The sequence below is a fragment of the Amblyraja radiata genome, chromosome 22 (assembly GCF_010909765.2).
Source record: "Amblyraja radiata isolate CabotCenter1 chromosome 22, sAmbRad1.1.pri, whole genome shotgun sequence".
In the NCBI taxonomy this organism is placed as follows: domain Eukaryota; kingdom Metazoa; phylum Chordata; class Chondrichthyes; order Rajiformes; family Rajidae; genus Amblyraja; species Amblyraja radiata.
The window spans coordinates 40,682,263-40,705,259 of record NC_045977.1 but is presented as its reverse complement, the minus strand read 5'-3'; the positions used below and the strand labels follow the sequence as shown (position 1 = coordinate 40,705,259).

Sequence of the window (22,997 nt, the reverse complement as noted above, 5' to 3'; positions counted from 1 at the left end):
TTAAATATATCCATTGACTTGGCCTCCACAGCCGTCTGTGGCAAATAATTCCACAGATTCACCACCCTCTGACTAAAGAAATTCCCCCTCATCTCCTTCCAAAAAGAACGTCCTGTAATTCTGAGGATATGCCCTCTAGTCCTAGACTCTCCCACTAGTGGAAACATCCTCTCCACATCCACTCTATCCAAGCCTTTCATAATTCTGTACGTTTCAATGAGGTCCCCCCTCATTCTTCTAAACCCCAGTGAGTACAGGCCCAGTGCCGTCAAACGTATGTTAACATTCTTAGGTGGTTAATCCTTCTTAGATGAGACCAAAACAGTGCACAACACACTGGGCAGGGTGTCACGAGACCCTATGCTATTGCAGACGCTCATCTTTACTCCTGCACTCAAACCCTCGAGTAATAGAGGTCAACATGCCATTTGCCTTCCTAATCAGTCGCTACACTTGAAAGTAACTTGTGTAGAAGGTAATTGACACCATCCAAGCTCTTAACCCTAGATAGAGTGGATGTGGAGAGTGTTGAAGAAGGAACTGCAGATGCTGGAAAATCGAAGGTAGACCAAAATGCTGGAGAAACTCAGTGGATGCAGCAGCATCTATGGAGCGAAGCAAATAGGCGACGTTTCGGATCGGGACCCTTCTTCAGACTGAACTTTCTTCAGTCTTCTTCAATCATAAAGAAGGGTTTCGGCCCGAAACGTCGCCTATTTCCTTCGCTCCGTAGATGCTGCCGCACCCGCTGAGTTTCTCCAGCGTTTTTGTCTACCGTGGATGTGGAGAGGATGTATCCAGTAGTGGGAGAGTCTATGACCACAGGTCACAGCCTCAGAATAAAGGAGGAATCTTTAGAATGTGGTTGAGGAAGCATTGAGGAAGAATCACCTTGAGGAGTTTTTGGAGTGGAGCTTAGGTGGTTAATCCCACAATAAACTACAGATGTTGGCCTACAAAAAAAAACTCAAAGTGCTAGAGTAACTCAGCAGGTCAGGCAGCATCTCTGGAGGTAGGCAAAATTGCTGGAGAAACTCAGCGGGTGCAGCAGCATCTATGGAGCGAAGGAAATAGGCAACGTTTCGGGTCGAAACCCTTCTTCAGACTGAAGAAGAAGACTGAAGAAACGTTGCCTATTTCCTTCATTCCATAGATTCGACCCGAAACATTGCCTATTTCTTTCATTCCATAGATTCTGCTGCACCCGCTGAGTTTCTCCAGCACTTTTGTCTACCTTCGATTTTCCAGCATCTGCAGTTCCTTCTTCAACAGCATCTCTGGGGGACTTGGACAGGCGACGTTTCGGATCGGGACCCTTCCGCGGACATTCTTACTTGGCGGACGAGTAGAAGTGTCCCGACCTGAAACGTCACCTGTCCATGTTCTCCCGACATGCTGCCTGACCCGCTGAGTTACTCCAGCACTTTGGGTCCCTTTTTGCAGACCAAACACCTCCAGTTCCCTGTTTCTACTAGACGTTTTGTGCATTAATTTGTGTTGGAAGGAACAGCAAGCAGATGCTGGTTTATGAATGAACTCCCTTGACTGAGACTTGTACTGTTGTATTGAAACCACAGCTGCACTTTGCCTTTAGATGAACGTGGCCCAGTAGGTAGCCCACTTGTCTCAGAGTCAGAAGGTTGTGGGTTCAAATCCCATTCCAGCACTTGACCACAAAACCTTGGCTGACACTCCCAGCCTAATTTTGGACAGCGTGCGGCTTTGCAGTTCTGGTCTTTAGAATTTCATATCAGATGAATGAGAAAGATTCCGTAAACACTATCTTTAGCTTAAGCAATGTGACCGGGGCAGGATTTATCCTTAAATCAACATTTTGAAACTAGATAGACAATTGACAATAGTTGCAAGAGTAGACCGTTCGGCCCTTTGAGCCAGCACCGCCATTCAATGTAATCATGGCTGATCATCCCCAATCAGTACCCCGTTCCTGCCTTCTCCCCATATCCCCTGACTCCGCTATCTTTAAGAGCCCTATCTATCTCTCTCTTGAAAGTATCCAGAGAACCGGCCTCCACCGCCCTGTGAGGCAGAGAATTCCACAGACTCACAACTCTCTGTGTGAAAATTATCTCTGATAATGATCACACTCGTGCATTGGGATTTGTTATGAGCCAATTGGTAACCGTAATTACGATAGGATAGAACTTTATTTAATCCAGGAGGGAAAGTTGATCTGCCGACAGTCATAAATCACAAGATACAGGCAGCTGCTGGAAAGAAGGAATGGGTGGCGTTTCGGGTCGAGACCCTACTTCTGGTGTAACGCAGCCTGTCCCACTGAGTTACACCAGCTTTTTGTGTCTATCTTCCATTGAAGTAATCCCTACTTCACACATTTCAGTGAAAACAACAAGGATTTAGTTCCCAATCTCAAATCCACAGAATAGATAGCTAATCCACTGGATTTGCTGAAGATAGGGTACTAGTTCCAACGAAAACACTGTCTCCCTAGATCATTGTACAGAACATTTTGTAACTACATTGAATATAGAGTTTAAAAATATCTTAATATGCACTGCACATTTCCTTTAAGGCAAAGATATCCATCCTGCAGGCTCGGACACAAAATGTCCCACACACTGACTAAAGACCTATTCAACTAAATTGCTCATTTTGTACTCTTTCTTACAAAGGGTGGTGGGTGTATGGAACGAGTTGAAGAGAGGAGGTCGTTGAGGCAGGGACTATGGCAACATTTAGGCAGCAATTAGACAGGTACATGGATAGGACAGGTTTAGAGAGATATGGGCCAAACGCATGCAAGTGGGACTTGTGTAGATGGGACAAGTTGCTCGGTGTGGACAAGTTGGGCCAAAGGGCTGTATGACTATGAAACATAGAAACATAGAAAACAGGTGCAGGAGTAGGCCATTCATCCCTTCGAGCTTGCACCACCATTCAATATGATCATGGCTGATCATCCAACTCAGTATCCTATACCTGCCTTCTCTCCATACCCCCTGATCCCTTTAGCCACAAGGGCCACGTCTAACTCCCTCTTAAATATAGCTATGACTCTAGCTTGCCTGTAATAAATGCCAACGTGTGGCTTTCCCTCGCAATAACCATATAATAACCATATAACAATTACAGCACGGAAACAGGCCATCTCGACCCTTCTAGTCCGTGCCGAACACGTATTCTCCCCTAGTCCCATATACCTGCGCTCAGACCATAACCCTCCATTCCTTTCCCGTCCATATAACTATCCAATTTATTTTTAAATGATAAAAACGAACCTGCCTCCACCACCTTCACTGGAAGCTCATTCCACACAGCCACCACTCTCTGAGTAAAGAAGTTCCCCCTCATGTTACCCCTAAACTTCTGTCCCTTAATTCTCAAGTCATGTCCCCTTGTTTGAATCTTCCCTACTCTCAGTGGGAAAAGCTTATCCACGTCAACTCTGTCTATCCCTCCCATCATTTTAAAGACCTCTATCAAGTCCCCCCTTAACCTTCTGCGCTCCAAAGAATAAAGCCCTAACTTGTTCAACCTTTCTCTGTAACTTAGTTGCTGAAACCCAGGCAACATTCTAGTAAATCTCCTCTGTACTCTCTCTATTTTGTTGACATCCTTCCTATAATTAGGCGACCAAAATTGTACCCCATACTCCAGAATTGGCCTCACCAATGCCTTGTACAATTTTAACATTACATCCCAACTTCTATACTCAATGCTCTGATTTATAAAGGCCAGCACACCAAAAGCTTTCTTTACCACCCTATCTACATGAGATTCCACTTTCAGGGAACTGTGCACAGTTATTCCCAGATCCCTCTGTTCACCTGCATTCTACAATTCCCTACCATTTACCATGTACGTCCTATTTTGATTTGTCCTGCCAAGATGTAGCACCTCACACTTATCAGCATTAAACTCCATCTGCCATCTTTCAGTCCACTCTTCCAACTGGCATAAATCTCTCTGTAGACTTTGAAAATCTACTTCATTATCCACAACCCCACCTATCTTAGTATCATCTGCATACTTACTAATCCAATTTACCACACCATCATCCAGATCATTGATGTACATGACAAACAACAGTGGACCCAACACAGATCCCTGTGGCACCCCACTAGTCACTGGCCTCCAACCTGACAAACAACCATCCACCATTACTCTCTGGCATCTCCCATTCAGCCACTGTTGAATCCATCTTGCTACTCCACCATTAATACCCAACCATTGAACCTTCTTAACCAACCTTCCATGAGGAACCTTGTCAAAGGCCTTACTGAAGTCCATATATACAACATCCACTGCTTTACCCTCATCAATTTCCCGAGTAACCTCTTCAAAAAATTCAAGAAGATTAGTCAAACATGACCTTCCAGGCACAAATCCATGTTGACTGTTCCTAATCAGACCCTGTTTATCCAGATGCTTATATATATTATCTCTAAGTATCCTTTCCATTAATTTGCCCACCACTGACGTCAAACTAACAGGTCTATAATTGCTAGGTTTACTCTTAGACCCCTTTTTAAACAATGGAACAACATGCGCAGTACGCCAATCCTCCGGCACTATTCCCGTTTCTAATGACATTTGAAATATTTCTGTCATAGCCCCTGCTATTTCTACACTAACTTCCCTCAATGTCCTAGGGAATATCCTGTCCGGACCTGGAGACTTATCCACTTTTATATTTCTCAAAAGTGTCAGTACTTCCTCTTCTTTGAATCTCATAGTTTCCATAGCTACTCTACTTGTTTCCCTTACCTCACATAATTCAATATCCTTCTCCTTGGTGAATACCGAAGAAAAGAAATTGTTCAATATCTCCCCCATCTCTTTTGGCTCTGCAGATAGCTGTCCACTCTGACTCTCTAATGGACCAATTTTATCCCTCGTTATCCTTTTGCTATTAATATAGCTGTAGAAACCCTTTGGGTTTACTTTCACCTTACTTGCCAAAGCAACCTCATATCTTCTTTAGCTTTTCTAATTTCTTTCTTAAGATTCTTTTTACATTCTGTATACTCCTCAAGCACCTCATTTACTCCATGCTGCCTATAATTATTGTAGATCTCCCTCTTTTTCCGAACCAAGTGTCCAATTTCCCTTGAAAACCATGGCTCTTTCCGATTTTTACTATTTCCTTTCAACCGAACAGGGACATAAAGATTCTGTACTCTTAAAATGTCACCTTTAAATGTACTCCATTTCTCTTCCACATCTTTCCCATAAAACAAAATGTCCCAATTTACTCCTTTTAAATCCTTTCGCATCTCCTCAAAGTTAGCCTTTCTCCAATCAAAAATCTCAACCCTAGGTCCAGTTCTGACCCTCTCCATAATTATATTGAAACTAATGATATTGTGATCACTGGTCCCGAACTGTTCCCCAACGCATACCTCTGCCACCTGACCCGTCTCATTTCCTAACAGGAGGTCCAGCATCACAGTTAACACTGTGGCCCATACAATGGGGGACATGACCTTCTGGATTGATCAATCTCTCACGGAATCATTTCAGTCCCTTAAGTGGCTGATTGGAATTGGAAGTTGCCTATTATGTAATAATTGTTCAAGTATCATTAGGATTGCTCGATAAGCTAAACTTCAAAGTAGCCACGTTACTTAATGTATTTGTAAACTTAAGGATGGAGATGGAATCTTTTTGGAGATTACTTGGCTTCTGCAGATCAGCTGTAATCACCAATACTACGTGAACTAACGATCTATCTTCTTAATCAAAATCATGGCATTATATAATTATCAATATCTCCCCTTTCAATCTCACCAGATTTAGTCAGATCATCTCAAACTACTTTTAATAGAGACTACTTTTGCAACTACTTAGCTCGCATTTTAATTATACAGCCAGAAACCGCTAACTTTATAATATAGACCAACAAGACGCTAATCTAAAATAAAAACAGAAAATATCGGAAATAGTCCAAGGGTCGGGCTGTATTTGTAAGAACAGCATTTTTCAGTTTTGATTTTAGATTTCCAGCATCGGTGGTTTTCTTGATTTTCACAGGAAAGTTAAATAAATATTTTCAAGAGTGTTTAATTGTCATATGTACCAAGGATGACATTCTTACTTGCAACAGCATAATGGCCTCTGAATGCGATACTAAGAGATAACATATACAGTAATAAATTTGAAAAAACTCTATAGATTGATTGACACATTAATGGCGGTACAGTTGTAAGGTCATAAGGAATAGGAGTAGAATTAGGCCATTCGGCCCATCAATTCTACTCTGCCATTCAATCACGGCTGATCTATCTGGCTGAGTTGCTGCCTCACAGCGCCATATACCCGGGTTCGATCCTAACTACTGGTGCTGTCTGTACAGAGTTTGTACAATCTCCCTGTGACCACGTGGGTTTTCTCCAGGTGCTCCGGTTTCCTCCCACACTCCAAAGACAAGTAGGTAGACAAAATTGCTGGAGAAACTCAGCGGGTGCGGCAGCATCTTTGGAGCGAAGGAAATAGGCAACGTTTCGGGCCGAAACCCAAAGGGTTTCGACCCGAAACGTTGCCTATTTCCTTAGGTCTGAAGAAGGGTTTCGGCCCGAAACGTTGCCTATTTCCTTCGCTCCATAGATGCTGCTGCACCCGCTGAGTTTCTCCAGCAATTATGTCTACCTTCGATTTTCCAGCATCTGCAGTTCCTTCTTGAACACCAAAGACAAGTAGGTTTGTAGGTTAATTGGCTTCTGTAAATTGTCCTTAGTGCATAGGATATAACTATTGTACAGGGTGATTGTTGGTGGGCGCGGACCCGGTGTGCCGAGAGACCTGTTTCCATGCTGTAACTAAACTAAACCAAACGTTCACCAGAAGACAGACACAAGATGCTGGAGTAACTCAGCGAGACAGGCAGCATCTCCGGAGAGAAGGAATGGGTGACATTTTGGGTCGAGACCCTTAAACCAGCATCTGCAGTTCCTTCTTACACACTAAATGTTCACCAGACAGATGAGGAGAGCTCAGTGTGATCGGGACTTGCGTTTGCTGGAGTTTAGAAAACTTCAAACTTCCTCCTAAAGTCCACCACTACTAAAACCCCTGTCCCACAGTACAAGTTCATTCAAAGAGCTCTCCCGAGTTTGCCCTGATTGGAACTCGGAGATTTACGGTAATGGCCGCTCGTCGGTACTCGGGGCTCTCGTGGACATTTTTCAACGTGTTGAAGAATCTTCACGAGTCTTCCCGAGCTTACCTGCCGTTAGCGAGTCTTCCCGAGTACCTGCCGTTAGCGTTACGAGCCGCTAAGAGACGTCCCCGAGCTCCGACGAACCCGCTACGTTCATTCTCCGTGCTTACCACGAGTTTGATTTTTTTTAAACTCGGGAGAGCTCTTGGAATGAACTCGTACTGTGGGACAGGGCCATTACTCCTTATGCTTCCAGCTGAGGCATGGAAGTCTGTTCATGTTTTCCCATAATCCGATCCATGTTTATTCCCGGAATTTGGGAAGTTGAATATATTACAAACGACAGCTCCGCTAAACGACAGCAGGATGGCGTGGGGGGGAGCGGGGAATTGCCGAGGCCAACCATGCCTGTCGGTGACGACCACATACAATGCGCTGGCCTCCGTCATAAATCACCGTGACCCGTTAAAAGTTTCAAAGCATCAACACCAGGCCAAGCTCAGAGCTGGATCTTTCCTTCCTTACACTTTAGAAAACAACTGATGTACAAGAGGGGGAGGCACCGATTCCAAACAGTGAGCTCAGCCCAGTCAAAATTCAATAAACTCCTTAGGAAGCTTTACAAACCATAAGATGTCTATTATAGGGTGGAGATATCCGTTTGCCTGCCATTATTAATTACTTGCTATCGAGACTATAGTCAGAAAACGACAGCATCTTTAGGTATATGTTAACTATTGTCACATGTACCAAGGCACAGTGCAGAGATTTGTTTTATGCCCCACCCAAACAAACCAGATAATACTCATAAGATCATAAACCATAGGAGCAGCATCAGGCCATTCAGCCCGAGTCTGCTCCGCCATTCAAACATGACTGGTCTATCTCAACCCCATTCTCCTGCCTTCTCCCCATAACCCCTGACACCCGTACTCATCAAGAATCTATCAAAATAGATAAATTGCTCTTAAAAATAGCAACGAATTCCACAGATTCACCATCCTCATCTCTCCCGAAACTAAGATGCTCTTACTAATGCAGAACCTATCAATCTCCGCTATAAAAATACCCAATGATTTGGCCTCCAAATACTATCAAATCAAACTCATGTATAACTGGGTCAAACAAAGGGGAAGATACAGAGTGCAGGATATAGTTCTCAGCATTGTAGCGCATCAGTTCCTCAGTCAAAGTCCAATGTCCGCAATGGGGTAGAGGTGAATCGGACATTACCCTAGCTTATGGAAGGATCGTTCAGAAGCCTGATAACAGAGGGGAAGAAGCTGTTCCTGAGTCTGGTGGTGCACGCTTTCAAGCTTCTGTACCTTCTGCCGGACGGGAGCGGGGAGAAGGAGGAACCAATCTAGTCGGCAACAGACTATTATTCATGTTGGATTTGTGTTTACGTGGGCAAGACTACTCAGCGGGTCAGGCAGCATCTGTGGAGAACATGGATAGGTGATGTTTCAGGTCGGGACCCTTCTTCAGACTCTACATTCCCCCTTTCTATCCCCACATGATTTTATCCACTTTGCAACTTTGAAGTGACAATGGATGCTGTATAACTGCAAGTCTCTTAATGAGGGTGGGATATGTCCCATTGTGAAACTTTCAGTTAAAAACATTCAGTGCAGATTGATTCAAGATTCCAGTAAATGTAACCCCACCCCGCACATACCCAGGACGGGCAATTGTGTAAACTTTGTGGGAAACGGGAAAACAATGAGTCTTACTCATTCCAATACTGTGGCCTAAAACTGACTGCTCCAGCGTAGCGAAATGGAGCAATCACAATGAGTTCTTTCCTGGTTCCCACCCCCAGACATTCTTTAGACACAGAACTAAAGCTGTATCTTGTGGCTAAATAATCAAGTGACATTGTTCTCAAAATAACTTTTTGTGACAGAACGCACACTTGTCAGGAAAACAATTCCAAGACTCAAGAGTGTTTAGTTGTCAGTTCAGACAATGTTTAATTGTCGGAAGAATGTCCCAACCCTATTCCTTTTCTCCAGAGATGATGCCTGACCCGCTGAGTTACTCCAGCACTCTGTGAAACGTCACCTATCCATGTTCTCCACAGATGCTGCCTGACCCGCTGAGTTACTCCAGCACGTTGTGTCTATCTTTGATAGAGCTTCTTCTGTTCTATATGGATGCTGGTGCTGATTTTATATATAACTCTGCACTCAATAGTATTTATGATTAATGTATCAAAGGTAGCCAAGATAAGACACAGAGTAACTCAGCGGGTCAGGCAGCATCTCTGGACAAACGGAATAGTTGACGTTTCGGGTCCAAACCCTTCTTCAGATGTCCCGACCCGAACGTCACCCATTCCTTCTCTCCAGACATGCCGCCTGACCCGCTGAGTTACTCCAGCGCTTTGTGTCTATCTTTAGGATAAACTGGCATCCGCACTTCCTCTTTATTACATTGTTTTCAAGTGACATACTGTATGTACTGAAAACGGAACAAAGACATTCTTACTTACTGCAGCATAACAGGTCTGTGGACAAAGTACTCATAGATAAGACAATAAAAAAAAAAGTTTGATAAACCAAAAAAAACACATTAGTGCCAAACAAAAGTTTGAAGCCCCGAGTACAAGCAAGACAATGAATTCCAGAGCAAAACAACAAGATATTTGAAAGCATTCCTAGAAGCCGAACAATTGAGAGAGAGCTTTGAGGTCTGAGGAGTGCAGATTGTTTCCATCACTTCCCAGAATCAACAACAAGGTCAGGCGTGTACGTCAATGTGTGGGTCCGTATGCTTGCTGCTACTGAGGCAATGCTAAGTGGGAGAGTGGGAGCTGGCTGCAGCCTTCCCGTGGAGTTCAAGGTTTCAAGATTCCAAGGTCAGTTTATTGTCACGAGCACCAGTTAAGGTGCAGTGAAGTTTGAGTTATCATACAGCCACACTAAGCAAGACGCACAACCACATAAAAGCTAACGTAAACATCCACCACAGTGGATTCCACATTCCTCACTGCAATGGAAGAATAAAGTGGAAACAGCACCAGAGACTCGGGTTCGATCCCGACTACGGGTGCTGTCTGTATGGAGTTTGCACGTTCTCCCCGTGACCGCGTGGGTTTTCACCGATATCTTCTTTCACACTCAAAGACATGCAGGTTTGTGGTTAATTGGCTTGGTATAAAATGTAAATTGTCACTAGTGTGTGAGGGATAGTGTTAATGTGTGGGGATCGCTGGTCAGTACGGACTTGGTGGGCCGAAGGGCCTGTTTCCCCGCTGTATCTCTAAACTAACCTGAACCAAATATTGTTTGATAATAATCTGTAATGTTTTATGATGTTAAAAATGTATATGAATAAGAGGAACTGCTGTAGGTAATGAATTCAAGTGGTTATAAGATAACTATCTTAGCTGTGCATTCACAGGAGTGCAGAGGTCCATCTGGTAGATGCGTGCCAATATTTTAAATTCTCTCATAAACCTTTCTTCAACTTAACAAATAATAGTAATTTTAATAATTGTTGCTTTGGAAACAAACTTGTTTTGGAACATGTAGGTACATCGCAGTATCTAAGGATTGTGATATAAACCCAAGTGAAACCGAACCACCCCTGTTCCCTCCCACCCATATCCCTTCCTATGGCTTCACATTTCTTGCCACTTCTCTCATCTCACGGCTTTTTGTCTTCCTTTCATCTCTGGCCTTTATCCACCCATCTGCCAGTAAAATCCACCTCACCTGTATCCACCTATCACTTGCTAAACTTTGTCCCGCCCACCACCTCTCTTCTACCTTCTCCCCTCTCCTCATCCCCGCCATTACAATCGGTTGGAAGAAGGGTCCTGACCCAAAACGTGGATGATTGTGGATGATCAGCCATGATCACATTGAATGGCGGCACAGGCTCGAAGGGCCGAATGGCCTATTCCTGCATCTATTGTCTATTGAAACGTCACCAATCCATGTTCTCCAGAGATGCTGCCTGACCCGCTGAGTTACTCCAGCACTCTGTGTCTTTTTTGTAACATAAAACCTGTGCGATACACTCCAAGTTTCAAAGAATGACAGGTTTGTGAGCCAAATTGCATATTTAATAGAACTCTGCAATTTTAACTATTTGTAACTTTTAACATGAACATGAGTAGCCACGAGAACTTGTATTTATATTACATTTTAACGCATAAAGATTTTTCTCCATAATATCACCCAACACAACTGAACACCAAACCCTTTAGAGTATTGGGACAAGTGATCAATCGCTGGCTCGAAGAAGGGTTTCGGCCCGAAACGTCGCCTATTTCCTTCGCTCCATAGATGCTGCTGCACCCGCTGAGTTTCCCCAGCATTTTTGTGTACCCTGGCTCGAAGTGGTCTGTTTTAAGTTCAGGCTATGAGGGGCGAAAGGCAAGGGGACGTTATGTTCAGAGACAGAGAGAGATCGGCAGTTTTGAACCTAAAAGCATGAACATTTGTAGTATAGCCAACAAAAAATCAAGTGTGTAGGATGAACTGTAGATGCTGGTTTACACTGAAGATGGACACAAATTGCGGGACAGGCAGCATCTTTGGAGAAAACGAATAAGTGACGTTTCGGGTCAAGGCCCTACTACAGACTGCGTAAATAGTAGTTGAGTGGTACTTCATTGTCACATGTATCTTGGCACAGCAACATTATTATTTTTGCATACTATTCAGTAAAAATCTTACTACACATAAACACTAACATACCCAGGCACAAAAGTGTAAGAATAATAGATTACATTGAGGCATTACACAGGCCTGTAAGTAAAAGCTTTTCATGGTTCCTCTGTACAGTCGACAATAAGAACTAAACTAAACTAAGCTAAACTGAACTAAACTGAATTAAACTAAACTAAACTAAATTGAACTAAAGTGACAAACTAAAAATGAACTAAACTAAATTAAACTGAATTGAATTGAACTGAATTAACTAAACACGAAGGAAAAGGCAGAACGGAAATGTAGTTCAAACTCTACATGAAATATCTGTACACTATTTCCTGTTTGTGAGATCGAGCATTTGGCACCAAAAGGGTTAATTTCTGAAGTTCCAAAAAAAAATGTTGGCTGCATTGAAAAAACCTGTATCACATTTTGTGAACCAATGGAGTCAAAGTCCACCTTGATCCTGTAATCATTTCTTCAGCTGGTTGTGTTCACCTGACGGTGAGTGAAGGAGTGAGAACATTCCAGTGTGTGGTCTGCCCAGGACAAACTTGGCAACGTTTATCACTCGTGTGGAGAGGGAAACACACGCACACACACACACAGTGTTGCACCATGCAGCTTATAGCAAGGGATGACAGCGAGGTATCATCATTGAAGTCCCCTCGAACAACCTGCTCCCATTCCATGGTGCCCATTTAGCCCGTGTTAACGCACGGACCTCCAGTTCCCTTTACCCACCACGCCAGTGGGTTAATATGAAATTGTTTTAGCAGCGGCCACTGCCCAGTAGACACTGCAACCAGCTCAGCATGTTTCTGCTTCAGCGAGCAAGAGCATTCACTGAGGTTTGCAAAGTAACCCAGCCTGACAGCGGGCAGGAAATTGAAATGTGGCCTTTGTCCCTTGCGTGTCCTGCCATTGTAAACGGTCTTAGACATCTTGCACAAAGGACCTGTTGGCTTGGCTTTGTTTAACGTTATCAACTGATCCAAATGACCGGTCACTCCCCCACCCAGTCATTACATTGCGTTCTGTGCAGTTCTTCGGGTCCCAGCGGCATAAGCGATACTTTGTTTAAATCGCAGCCTTGTCATTTGTGGCTCCTGTTCCCACCACTTCCAACATCACAGAGCCGTACAGCACAGAAACAGGCCCTTCGACCCAACACCGACCTACATGCCCCATCTAGGCTTGTCCTGCCTGCCCTCGTTTGGCCCATATCCCCCTATTCATGCACCTGTCAAGGAGTAGATGGGACAGGTTGGTCGGCATGGACGAGTAGGGCCGAAGGGCCTGTTTCCGTGCTGTATGAGTCTGTGTCGGAGTGCAACTGGTAACGTTTTTTTCAATGGGAAGATTGGAAAGATGTTAGGCAGTAAATATTTGTGGTGCTAAGTGTTTGCGTCTGGGTGGACAGTTTTGTCACAAACAACACTTGTCTGGTAAACTCATTTTGCTGTCTCCATGGTGGCTGGGGCCATTAGGGCAGGCGGCCACAAATAAAGAGAATGAGCTTTGTCCCTGGGGAGGAGGGCTGCTTCCAGGATTACTTCACCAGCATAAAGTTAGACAACTCGTTTAATAAATGCCAGATATTCTGTTAACCTTTTAATTGGGGTTTATGAGTTGAAGCAGGTTTAGTTTTGTTTCGGAAGGAACTGCAGATGCTGGTTTAAACCAAAGATAGACACAAAATGCTGGAGTAACTCAGCGGGACAGGCAGCATCTCTGGCGAGAAGGAACGGGTGACGTTTGGGGTCGAGACCCTTCTTCAGACTGATGTCAGGGGAGTGGGTGGGACAAAGATAGAATGTAGTCAGAGACAGTAAGACTGGTGGGAGAACTGGGAAGGGGAGGGGATGGAGAGAGAGGGATAGCAAGACTTACTTGAAGTTAGAGAAGTCAATATTCATACTGCTGGGGTGTAAGCTGCCCAAGCGAAATATGAGGCGCTGTTCCTCCAATTTGTACTGGGCCTCACTCTGACAATGGAGGAGACCCAGGACAGAAAGGTCAGATTGGGAATGGGAGGGGGAGTTGAAGTGCTGAGCCACCGGGAGATCGGATAGGTTAAGGCGGACTGAGCGGAGGTGTTCAGCGAAGCGATCGCCGAGCCTGTGCTTGGTCTCGCCGATGTAGAGAATTTGACACCTGGAACAGCGGATACAGTAGATGAGATTGGAGGAGGTGCAAGTGAACCTCTGCCTCACCTGGAAAGACTGTCGGGGTCCTTGGATGGAATCAAGGGGGGAGGTCAAGGGACAGGTGTTGCATTTCCTGCGGTTGCAAGGGAAAGTAGCTGGGGAGGGGGTAGTTTGGGTGGAAGGGACGAGTTGACCAGGGAGTTGCGGAGGGAACGGTCTCTGCGGAAAGCAGAAAGGGGTGGAGATGGGAAGATGTGGCCAGTAGTGGGATCACGTTGGAGGTGGCGAAAGTGTTGGAGGATTATGTGTTGTATGCGACGGCTGATGGGGTGGAAGGTGAGGACAAGGGGGACTCTGTCCTTGTTACGAATGGGGGGAAGGGGAGCAAGAGCAGAGCTGCGGGATATCGGGGAGACCCTAGTGAGAGCCTCATCTATAATGGAAGAGGGGAACCCCCGTTCCCTAAAGAATGAGGGCATCTCCGATGATCTAGTGTGGAAAACATCTTCCTGGCGCAGATGCGGCGTAGACGGAGGAATTGGAACGAGGGGATAGAGTCTTTAACCTATAAACCTGTGCGTCTTTGGAGTGTGGGAGAAAATTGGAGATCTCGTAGAAAAACCCATGCAGGTCACGTGGAGAACGTATAAACTCCGTACAGACAGCACCCGTGGTCAGGATTGAACCCGGGCCTCTGGTGCTGTGAGGCAGCAACTCTACCGCTGTGCCACCGTGCCGCTCCTGAAAGGTTCATATCCTGTTAACCTTTTAATTGGGCTTAATGAGTTGAAGCAAGCCAGTCATAGGGTCACGCAGCATGGAAACAGACCTTTTATACAGCTAGAAAAATAGAGATTTGCGTTTAAGTGATATTCTTCATGAGTGTAGGATGCCACGATATACATGTGGACTTCTGAACTGTCAACAATGTTGTAATCTAGGAAATGTTTCCGCCTGTTTGCATGAGCAAGCTTCTGTCAATAGCCTGATGGCAATGACCGGATAAGGGCGGTGGCGTGGCGGGTAGAGTTGCTGCCTCACTGCGCCAGAGACCCAGGTTTGATCCTGGCTACGGGTGCCGTCTTTACGGAGTTTATACATTCTCCCCGTGACCAGGTGGGTTTTCTCCGGCTCTCCGGTTTCCTCCCACACTCCAAAGATGTCCAGGTTTGTAGGTTAATTGGCTTCTGTGAATTGCCCCTAGTTAATTGGCTTCTGTGAATTGCCCCTTCTGTGAATTGCCCCTAGGATAGAACGAATGTACAGGTGTTGGACATAGACAAAAGTGCTGGAGAAACTCAGCGGGTGCAGCAGCATCTATGGAGCGAAGGAAATAGGCAACGTTTCGGGTCGAAACAGGTGTTCGTTGGTTGGCGTAGGCTTGGTGATCCGAAGGGCCTGTTTCCACTCAGTATTTACTAAACTAAACTATACCGATGAAAATTGCAAGGTGCACAATAGATTGCGTCGAGTATTATGCGACAAGTAGGGCAGTAATTTGTCCAGAACGTTTAGAGTAACGTCAATTCTTTCACATTGTTTAGTTTAGTTCAGACACGGAAACAGGCCCTTCGGCCCACCGAGTCCGCGCCGACCAGCGATCCCCGCACATTAACACTATCCTACACACGCCTATAACATCGTCAAGCCCCGGTCGTAAAGCGGCCGATTCGGGACCTCCAAGCCGCGGAATGTCCGTCCGTCCCGACGTCGGAGTTTCGAGCCTCCCGACGAGAGGGCCTGTACATCGGGCCGTCCGTAGCGGTGACTGCGGAGGGTTCATGGCCCCGACCACGGGTGAACAAAGGAGGAGGACTGGCAGAGTTACTGCCCTCCACCACAGTGAAGAATGTTGATTCCACTGTGCTGGATGTTCATGTTGTATTCTATTGTGTATTGTACTCTTTTGTTTGTGTGGCTGCATGGTAAATCAAATTCCACTGCCCCTTAACTGGTGCACGTGGCAATGAATGTGAACTTGAACTTGAACTTGAACAAAGGGTCAATTTACAATTATTTTCAATCGCAAGCCAATTAACTTACAAACTGAACATCCTTGGAGTGCGGGAGAAAACCGAAGATCTTGGAGTAAAACCCACGCAGGTCACGGGGAGAACGTACAGACAGCACCCGTAGTGAGGATGTAACCCGGGTCTCTGGCACTGTAAGGCAGCAACTCTACCGCTGCTCCACAGTGCCGCTCTAATCATAGTAATCAACCTCTGTCAACTGGACAGAGCTGGAGAGGGAGAACAGAAAGCAGGAGCACTTACAACGTGCTCCAATATATTACTGCGGGCGCTGTCTGTACGGAGTTTGCACGTACTCCCCGTGACCTGCGTGGTATTTTTCTCTGAGATCTTCGGTTTCCCCCCCACACTCCAAAGACGTACAGGTTTGTAGGTTAATTGGCTTCTTGGTATAAATGTATAATTGTCCCTAGTGTGTGTGTGTAGGATAGTGTTAATGTGCGGGGATCGCTGGTCAGTGCGGACTCGAAGGGCCTGTTTCCGCGCTGTATCTCTAAACTAAACTAAACTAAAGAAGCTGTAAGAAGAAGTCTGTTTGAAGAAGGGTCTCGACCCGAATCATCACCTATTTCCTTCGCTCCATAGATGCTGCCTCACCCGCTGAGTTTCTCCAGCACTTTTGTCTACCTTCGATTTTTCCAGCATCTGCAGTTCTTTCTCAAACAAGCTGTAAGAATATATTACACGAGAAAGATGCTTCATTTCTCTGTTAATTTCACTGTCAAATAATGGAGGTGGGATTTGACCAGTTTATTCCTGAACTTTCAATCAAAAACATTACTAAACCTTCAGCTGAAACACTCCAGTATTTCTACCCTGTGTTTCATACACTGTGGGCACATTCCTCAACAGTTGTACTGCTATATTAGGCAATCCTTAAGTATGTGTTTTTGACATTTTTTATTCATACATGGGATGTAGATATTGCTGCCAAGGCCAGTATTGAGTAAACCCGAAATGCCGGCTATCCACGTTCTCCAGCGATGTGGCACACAACATGCAGGAGTGACTCAGCGGGTCAGGCAGCATCTCTGGAGAAAAAGAATAGGTGACATTTTGGGTCGGAACCCTTCTTCCCACCAGAAACGTCACCCATTCCTTCTCTCCCGAGATGCTACCAGATCTGGTGAGTTACTCCAGCATTTTGTGTCTATTTTCGATTTTTTTTTAAACAACATCTGCAGTTGCTTTCTACACACTAGGTCTTCTCCAGAGATGCTGCCTGAGCCGCTGAGTTACTCCAGCACTTTCTGTGCCTGTTGCTCAAGATTCCGGCATCTGATTTCTGCAAAAGATGTTTCTCTTTGTGTTAAATCTTATTGTGTATTGTGTGGTCTTTTTAAGTGTATCGCTGCTGGCAAATTCATTTCACTGCACCTTCGGGTGTAAGTGATGAATAAAATTGAAACATAGAAAATAGGTGCAGGAGGAGGCCATTCAGCCCTTCGAGCCAGCACCGCCATTCATTGTGATCATGGCTGATCGTCCCCAATCAATAACCCGTGCCTGCCTTCTCCCCATATCCCTTGATTCCACTAGCCCCTAGAGCTCTATCTAATTCTCTCTTAAATCCATCCAGTGACTTGGCCTCCACTGCCCTCTGTGGCAGGGAATTCCATAAATTCACAACTCTCTGGGTGAAAAGGTTTTTTCTCACCTCAGTCTTAAATGGCCTCCTCTTAATTCTAAGACTGTGGCCCCTGGTTCTGGACTCACCCAACACTGGGAAGAATTTTCCTGCATTTAGCTTGTCCAGTCCTTTTATAATTCTTTAAGCTCAGCCCAGTAAAGGAATATATTGTTTGGAGGTTGACTTTGACTTCTGTTTTGTGTCGCACCTCAGCCCATAGACGTCTAAGTGTGATTTCTCTTTCCGTTTGCAGGCAGGATTGAATGAGGGCGATTGACGGCAGGATGTGGAGCTGCGAGGGTACTAACGGCACAGTGAACGGCCTGGACCAGCAGTTGTGCTACGACCTGGAGCTGGTCCTCTTTGTCCTGTCTGTGGTTTACCTCATCATCTGCTTCCCCTTCAGCATCTGCTACAACTCCCTGCTGGTCCTGGTCAACCTGTACAACAAGTCGGCCATGACCATGCCCGACGTCTACTTTGTCAACATTGCCGTGGCTGGGCTGATCCTCAGCCTGGTGGCCCTGGTGCAGCTGCTGGGCCCGGACAACCCACAGTGGGCCGTGTGGAACTTCAACAGGGAGGTCTACATCACCCTACTCATTCTCTTCAACATCTCCGCCCTGGTCACCATGTACTCCACCACGCTGCTCAGCCTGGACTACTACATTGAGCAGGCCCTGCCGAGGACCTACATGTCCAGCGTCTACAACACCAGGCACGTCTGCGGCTTTGTCTGGGGCGGGGCGGTCCTGACCAGCTTCTCCTCTCTGCTCCTTTACGTCTGCAGCCACGTGCCCAAGATAATCGAGTGCTCGAAGATACAGAACAAGGAGGTGGCGGACACCATCATGGTATTTATTGGCTTCTTTGTGCCGGCCACGGCGGTCCTCTACGCCTTGATATTGATCTTTCGCATTCGGAACCAGTCCACCCCGCTCGAGCAAGACTCAGCCGTGCCCGACCCGACCATGCACCCGCTGCTGGTGGCCACAGTCTGCACGCACCTGGTGTTGTGGGCTCCGTATTACATGACGCTGCTGGTCCACATCGCCTACAGGCCCCGAGCATCGGACCTGGCGAGCCGGTATCACATCTACTACTTTGTCAAGGGCCTGTCCAAGCTGCTGGCCTACTCGTGCAGCTTTGTGGTACCGCTGCTCTACACGTACATGCACAGGGACTTCACTGGCAAACTCAGGCAGCTGGTCAGGAGGTTGGACTGTCAGACGGAAGGTTGTTCAGACCAACAGACGGAGAGGCAGCCACAAGTCGTGGTGAGCTGAGGCAGGTGCAGCCTGCTGTCACAAGAGCATCATCTTGCCACTGGTGAATAAAGTCCCAAATCATTCCACCGTAGAAAATCACACTGGCTTTCACTAACCGATTCTTTAAGCTCAGCCCAGTAACGGAATATATTGTTGGACGTCAGAGGTTGTGTCCAGCGGTGCAGCGGGTAGAGCCACTGCCTCACAGCGCCAGAGACCCCAGTTCGATCCTGACCTCGGGTGCTGTCTGTGTGTGTGTGTGTGTGGAGTTTGAACATTCTCCCCGTGACCGCGTGGGTTTCCTCCGGGAGCTCCGGTTTCCTCCCACATCCCAAAGACGTGCGGGGTTTGTAGGTTAATCGGCCCTCTGCAAATTGCCCCCAAGTGTGTCGGGAGCAGATGAGAAAATGGGATAAAATAGAACTAGTGTGAATGGGCGATTCATGGTCGGCGTGGACTCGATGGACCGAACGGCCTGCTTCCATGCTGTACCTTGCCCCCTAGTGTGCAGGGAGTGGATGAGAAAGTGGGATAACATATAACTAGTGTGTCAACGGGTGATCGATGGTCGGCGAAGACCTGGTGGGCCGAAGGGCCTGTTTCCATGCTGTACCTGTCCATTCAACGCCCAATGAATGGCAAATGGTAACCTTCAATAAGTTTGTACTGATTAAAACCTAATTAATGCCTTTTCCTGGGTGAGCAACTAACACAACTGTCTGTGGACAGGATTTGAATCCTGATCTCGTCTGCACGCCCCAACCACAGCTGACAAGCCTCAGAAGCCAAATATGTGTCTACGATAAGCCAATTGGATAATCCAAGCTGTGAAGTCCACCACTGTTCTGAATGTTACTCAACACAAAAGAAAAACGACCAAATGAATGATCTCTTTATGCGCTTGGGAGGACACGGCATCAAGCCCATCGCAACATCCGCAAATGAGTTTCTTCCCCAAAAAGCTCAATCTTTTGAATTCAGGGACAACTTGTTCTGACTTGCACACATCTGGCCACCACTGTCACAGGAGGAGAGGGAGAGATCACAGTGGTGTTCATCCCTCCGATCCGACAACTAATCTCGTTAGCTGTGGTCTGCGTCACAAACGGGCCGAATCACCATCTCTAACTGCTTGTATTTTACCTCTTAACATGTGCAGCGTGGTAAGCTAATTTGCAACACCATTTTGATTTCATAGACCCTGTACCTAATTGCACAGTTTTGTTGGATCAGACACAGCAGTCTAAAATAGTCCTCTGCTATTTATTGCCTTCACTTTGTAAGTAAATAAAGATATATCTGAGAAATTACAACTTGAGAGCGTTGCTTATTAAGATGGCGTTCATATCACTGTCGGTCCGAGGGGTGAATGGGGCGTGATCGTATAGAGGTGTGTAAAATCATGAGGGGAATAGACTTTTACCCAGAGTAGGGGAATCGAGAACCGGAGGACATAGGTTTAAGATGAGAGGGGAAAGATTCACAAGGAACCCTAGGGGAAACATTTCCACTCAAAGGGTGGTGGGTGTATGGAACGAGCTGCTGGAGGAGGTAGTTGAGCCACATGGACAGGTGCCCATTCCTTCTCTCCGGAGATGCCGACTGGCCCGCTGAGTTACTCCAGCTTTTTGTCTCTATCAAAGGTTGACTTAGTTTAGTTTATCGTCACGTGTACCGAGGTACGGTGAAAAGCTTTTGCTGCGTGCGACCCAGTCAGCGGAAAGACAATAAGGGAGTCGGGAGGAATGACGGGAGGTGCAGGAGGAAGGCGGTATGAAACTCTCGTAAATTGGTCTGAAATTTGGCAAATTTGGTATTCGAATAGGTTACGGAGTTGCTCCTCCATTCAGCTGGTGCTGTAGCCGATGTCTGACCTCCAGGATATAATTATGAGGTTGGTAACGGTAGCTGGGAAACTATTACTCTATAATCTGTTCATCGGGTTTGCGAATTACAAATGGGCTTGTCCATTGACAATCAAGCTTGTCCATCGAGCTTTATTTAGCCAGCTGTAAAACAGTGAGTGTTAATAATCCTTTCCATCTGTGACCCCCACGACTACGTTGCAACCATAATCTCTGAGAGAGCAACCACACTCTGGTAGAATCGCATGTATAAGACTTTAGACTTGAGAGATACAGTGCGGAAACAGGCCCTTTGTCCCACCGAGTCCAAGCCTCGTGCTGACCAGCAATCACCCCGTACACTAGCACTATCTTGCACACAAGCAACAATTAACAATTTTACCAAAGCCAAATATCCTACAATCCTGTACATCTTTGGGATGCGGGAGGAAACCAGAGCACCCGGAGGAAACGTGGTCAGGATTGAACCCGGATCGGCAGCATACTGACTGGGTGCTTCATGGCCTGGTTTGGCAACTTGAACACCCAGGGACGAAAGAGATTACAGAGAGTGGTGGACACTGCCCGGTCCATCACAGGTACTGACCTCCCCTCCATCGAAGGGATCTACAGGAGGCTCTGCCTCAAAAAGACAGCCAGCATTATCAGAGACCCACACCACCCTAACCACACACTCATTCAATTCCTGCCATCGGGAAACAACTTAAACTATGAACTAAGGACTGCCTTGGTTGCACTAAGGATCTTGGGTTTTTGCACTAATATTGGGATATTTAATGTTTTGGGGGTTTGTTACGTTATCTATGAGTATTGTCGTTATAGGCCTGTTATGCTGCTGCGAGTAAGAATGTCATTGTTCTGTTTTCAGTACAAGTGACAATTAAACACTTGAGTCTTGGAATTGTTTTTCTGACATTTTATATAAGTGTGCGTTCTGTCACAAAAGGTTATTTTGAGAACTATAAGTCACTTGATTATTCAGCCACAAGATACAGCTTTAGTTCGGTGTCTAAAGAATGTCTGGGGGTGGGAACCAGGAAAGAACTCATTGTGATTGCTCCATTTCGCTACGCTGGAGCAGTCAGTTTTAGGCCACAGTATTGGAACGAGTAAGACTCATTGTTTTCCCGTTTCCCACAAAGTTTACACAATTGCCCGTCCTGGGTATGTGCGGGGTGTGGTTACATTTACTGGAATCTTGAATCAATCTGCATTGAATGTTTTTAACTGAAAGTTTCACAATGGGACATATCCCACCCTCATTAAGAGACTTGCAGTTATACAGCACCCAATGTCACTTCAAAGTTGCAAAGTGTATAAAATCATGTGGGGATAGAAAGGGTGAATGTGGAATCTGAAGAAGGGTCCCCACCTGAAACATCACCTATCCATGTTCTCCAGGGATGCTGTGTATTGGATTTTCGGTACAGATGACAATTACACACTCTTGACTCTTGGCTATTAACATCAAGGGCAGCACGGTGGCGCAACGGTAGAGTTGCTACCTTACAGCGCTTGCAGCGCTGGAGGCCCAGGTTCAATCCGATTACGGGTGCTGTCTGTACGGAGTTTGTACGTTCTCCCCGTGACCTGCGTAGGTTTTTCTGAGATCTTCGGTTTCCTCCCACACTCCAAAGACGTGCAGGTTTGTAGGTTAATTGGTTCGGTGTAAATGTAAAATTGTCCCTAGTGTGTGTAGGATAGTGTTATAGGATCGCTGGTCGGCACGGGCTCGGTGGGCCGAAGGGCCTGTTTCCGCGCTGCGTCTCTAAACTAAACTAAAGTAAAGTCCACGCAGACCATCGATTACCCATTCACACTAGACCTACAAACCCGCCACCTTACCTCCCCCTGTTCACCCACTATAACATATTTACAATTTACTCTAACAATTTACCCTGTGACTATCTTGACCTCCAATGTTCCCATTGCGGGTTTGGATTTTGTCCGTGGAACTGATGCGCTACAATGCTGAGAACTATAATCTGCACTCTGTATATTCCCCTTTGCTCTGCCTACTGTACAAGTTTGACTTGACCCTAGTACTGTACAGTATTATGTAACCTGATTGGAAAGCATGCGAAACAAAGCTTTTCACTGTACCTCGATGATACACATGGCAATAATAAATAAGTTTCCAATTCTTCCCATCTCCCCGTCCGTTGAATCAAACATTCAGACAGTACAGTCGATATCATAATTCAACACTTGAGAAGATTTCTCTTCACCCTGTTTCTGAATCTTTTACT

General features: G+C 45.9%; 2 protein-coding genes across 4 annotated transcripts in view; one reads left to right on the top strand and one right to left on the bottom strand.

Moving 5' to 3' along the window:
* The window catches only part of gpr146 (G protein-coupled receptor 146), a 57,980-nt gene extending 38,806 nt beyond the window's left edge, over window positions 1-19,174 (top strand). For 2 of the 3 annotated variants that reach the window (XM_033041145.1, XM_033041146.1), the window contains exons 3-4: window positions 9,870-10,001; window positions 17,869-19,174. In XM_033041145.1, coding sequence (XP_032897036.1) covers window positions 17,879-18,901 — 1,023 coding nt within the window. In that variant the 5' untranslated portion in view covers window positions 9,870-10,001; window positions 17,869-17,878 and the 3' untranslated portion in view covers window positions 18,902-19,174. The remainder of the gene's footprint in view (window positions 1-9,869; window positions 10,002-17,868) is intronic. The other variant, XM_033041147.1, reaches the window with a different exon arrangement.
* The window catches only part of c22h7orf50 (chromosome 22 C7orf50 homolog), a 186,086-nt gene that overhangs the window by 56,246 nt on the left and 106,843 nt on the right, over window positions 1-22,997 (bottom strand). The window lies entirely within an intron of this gene.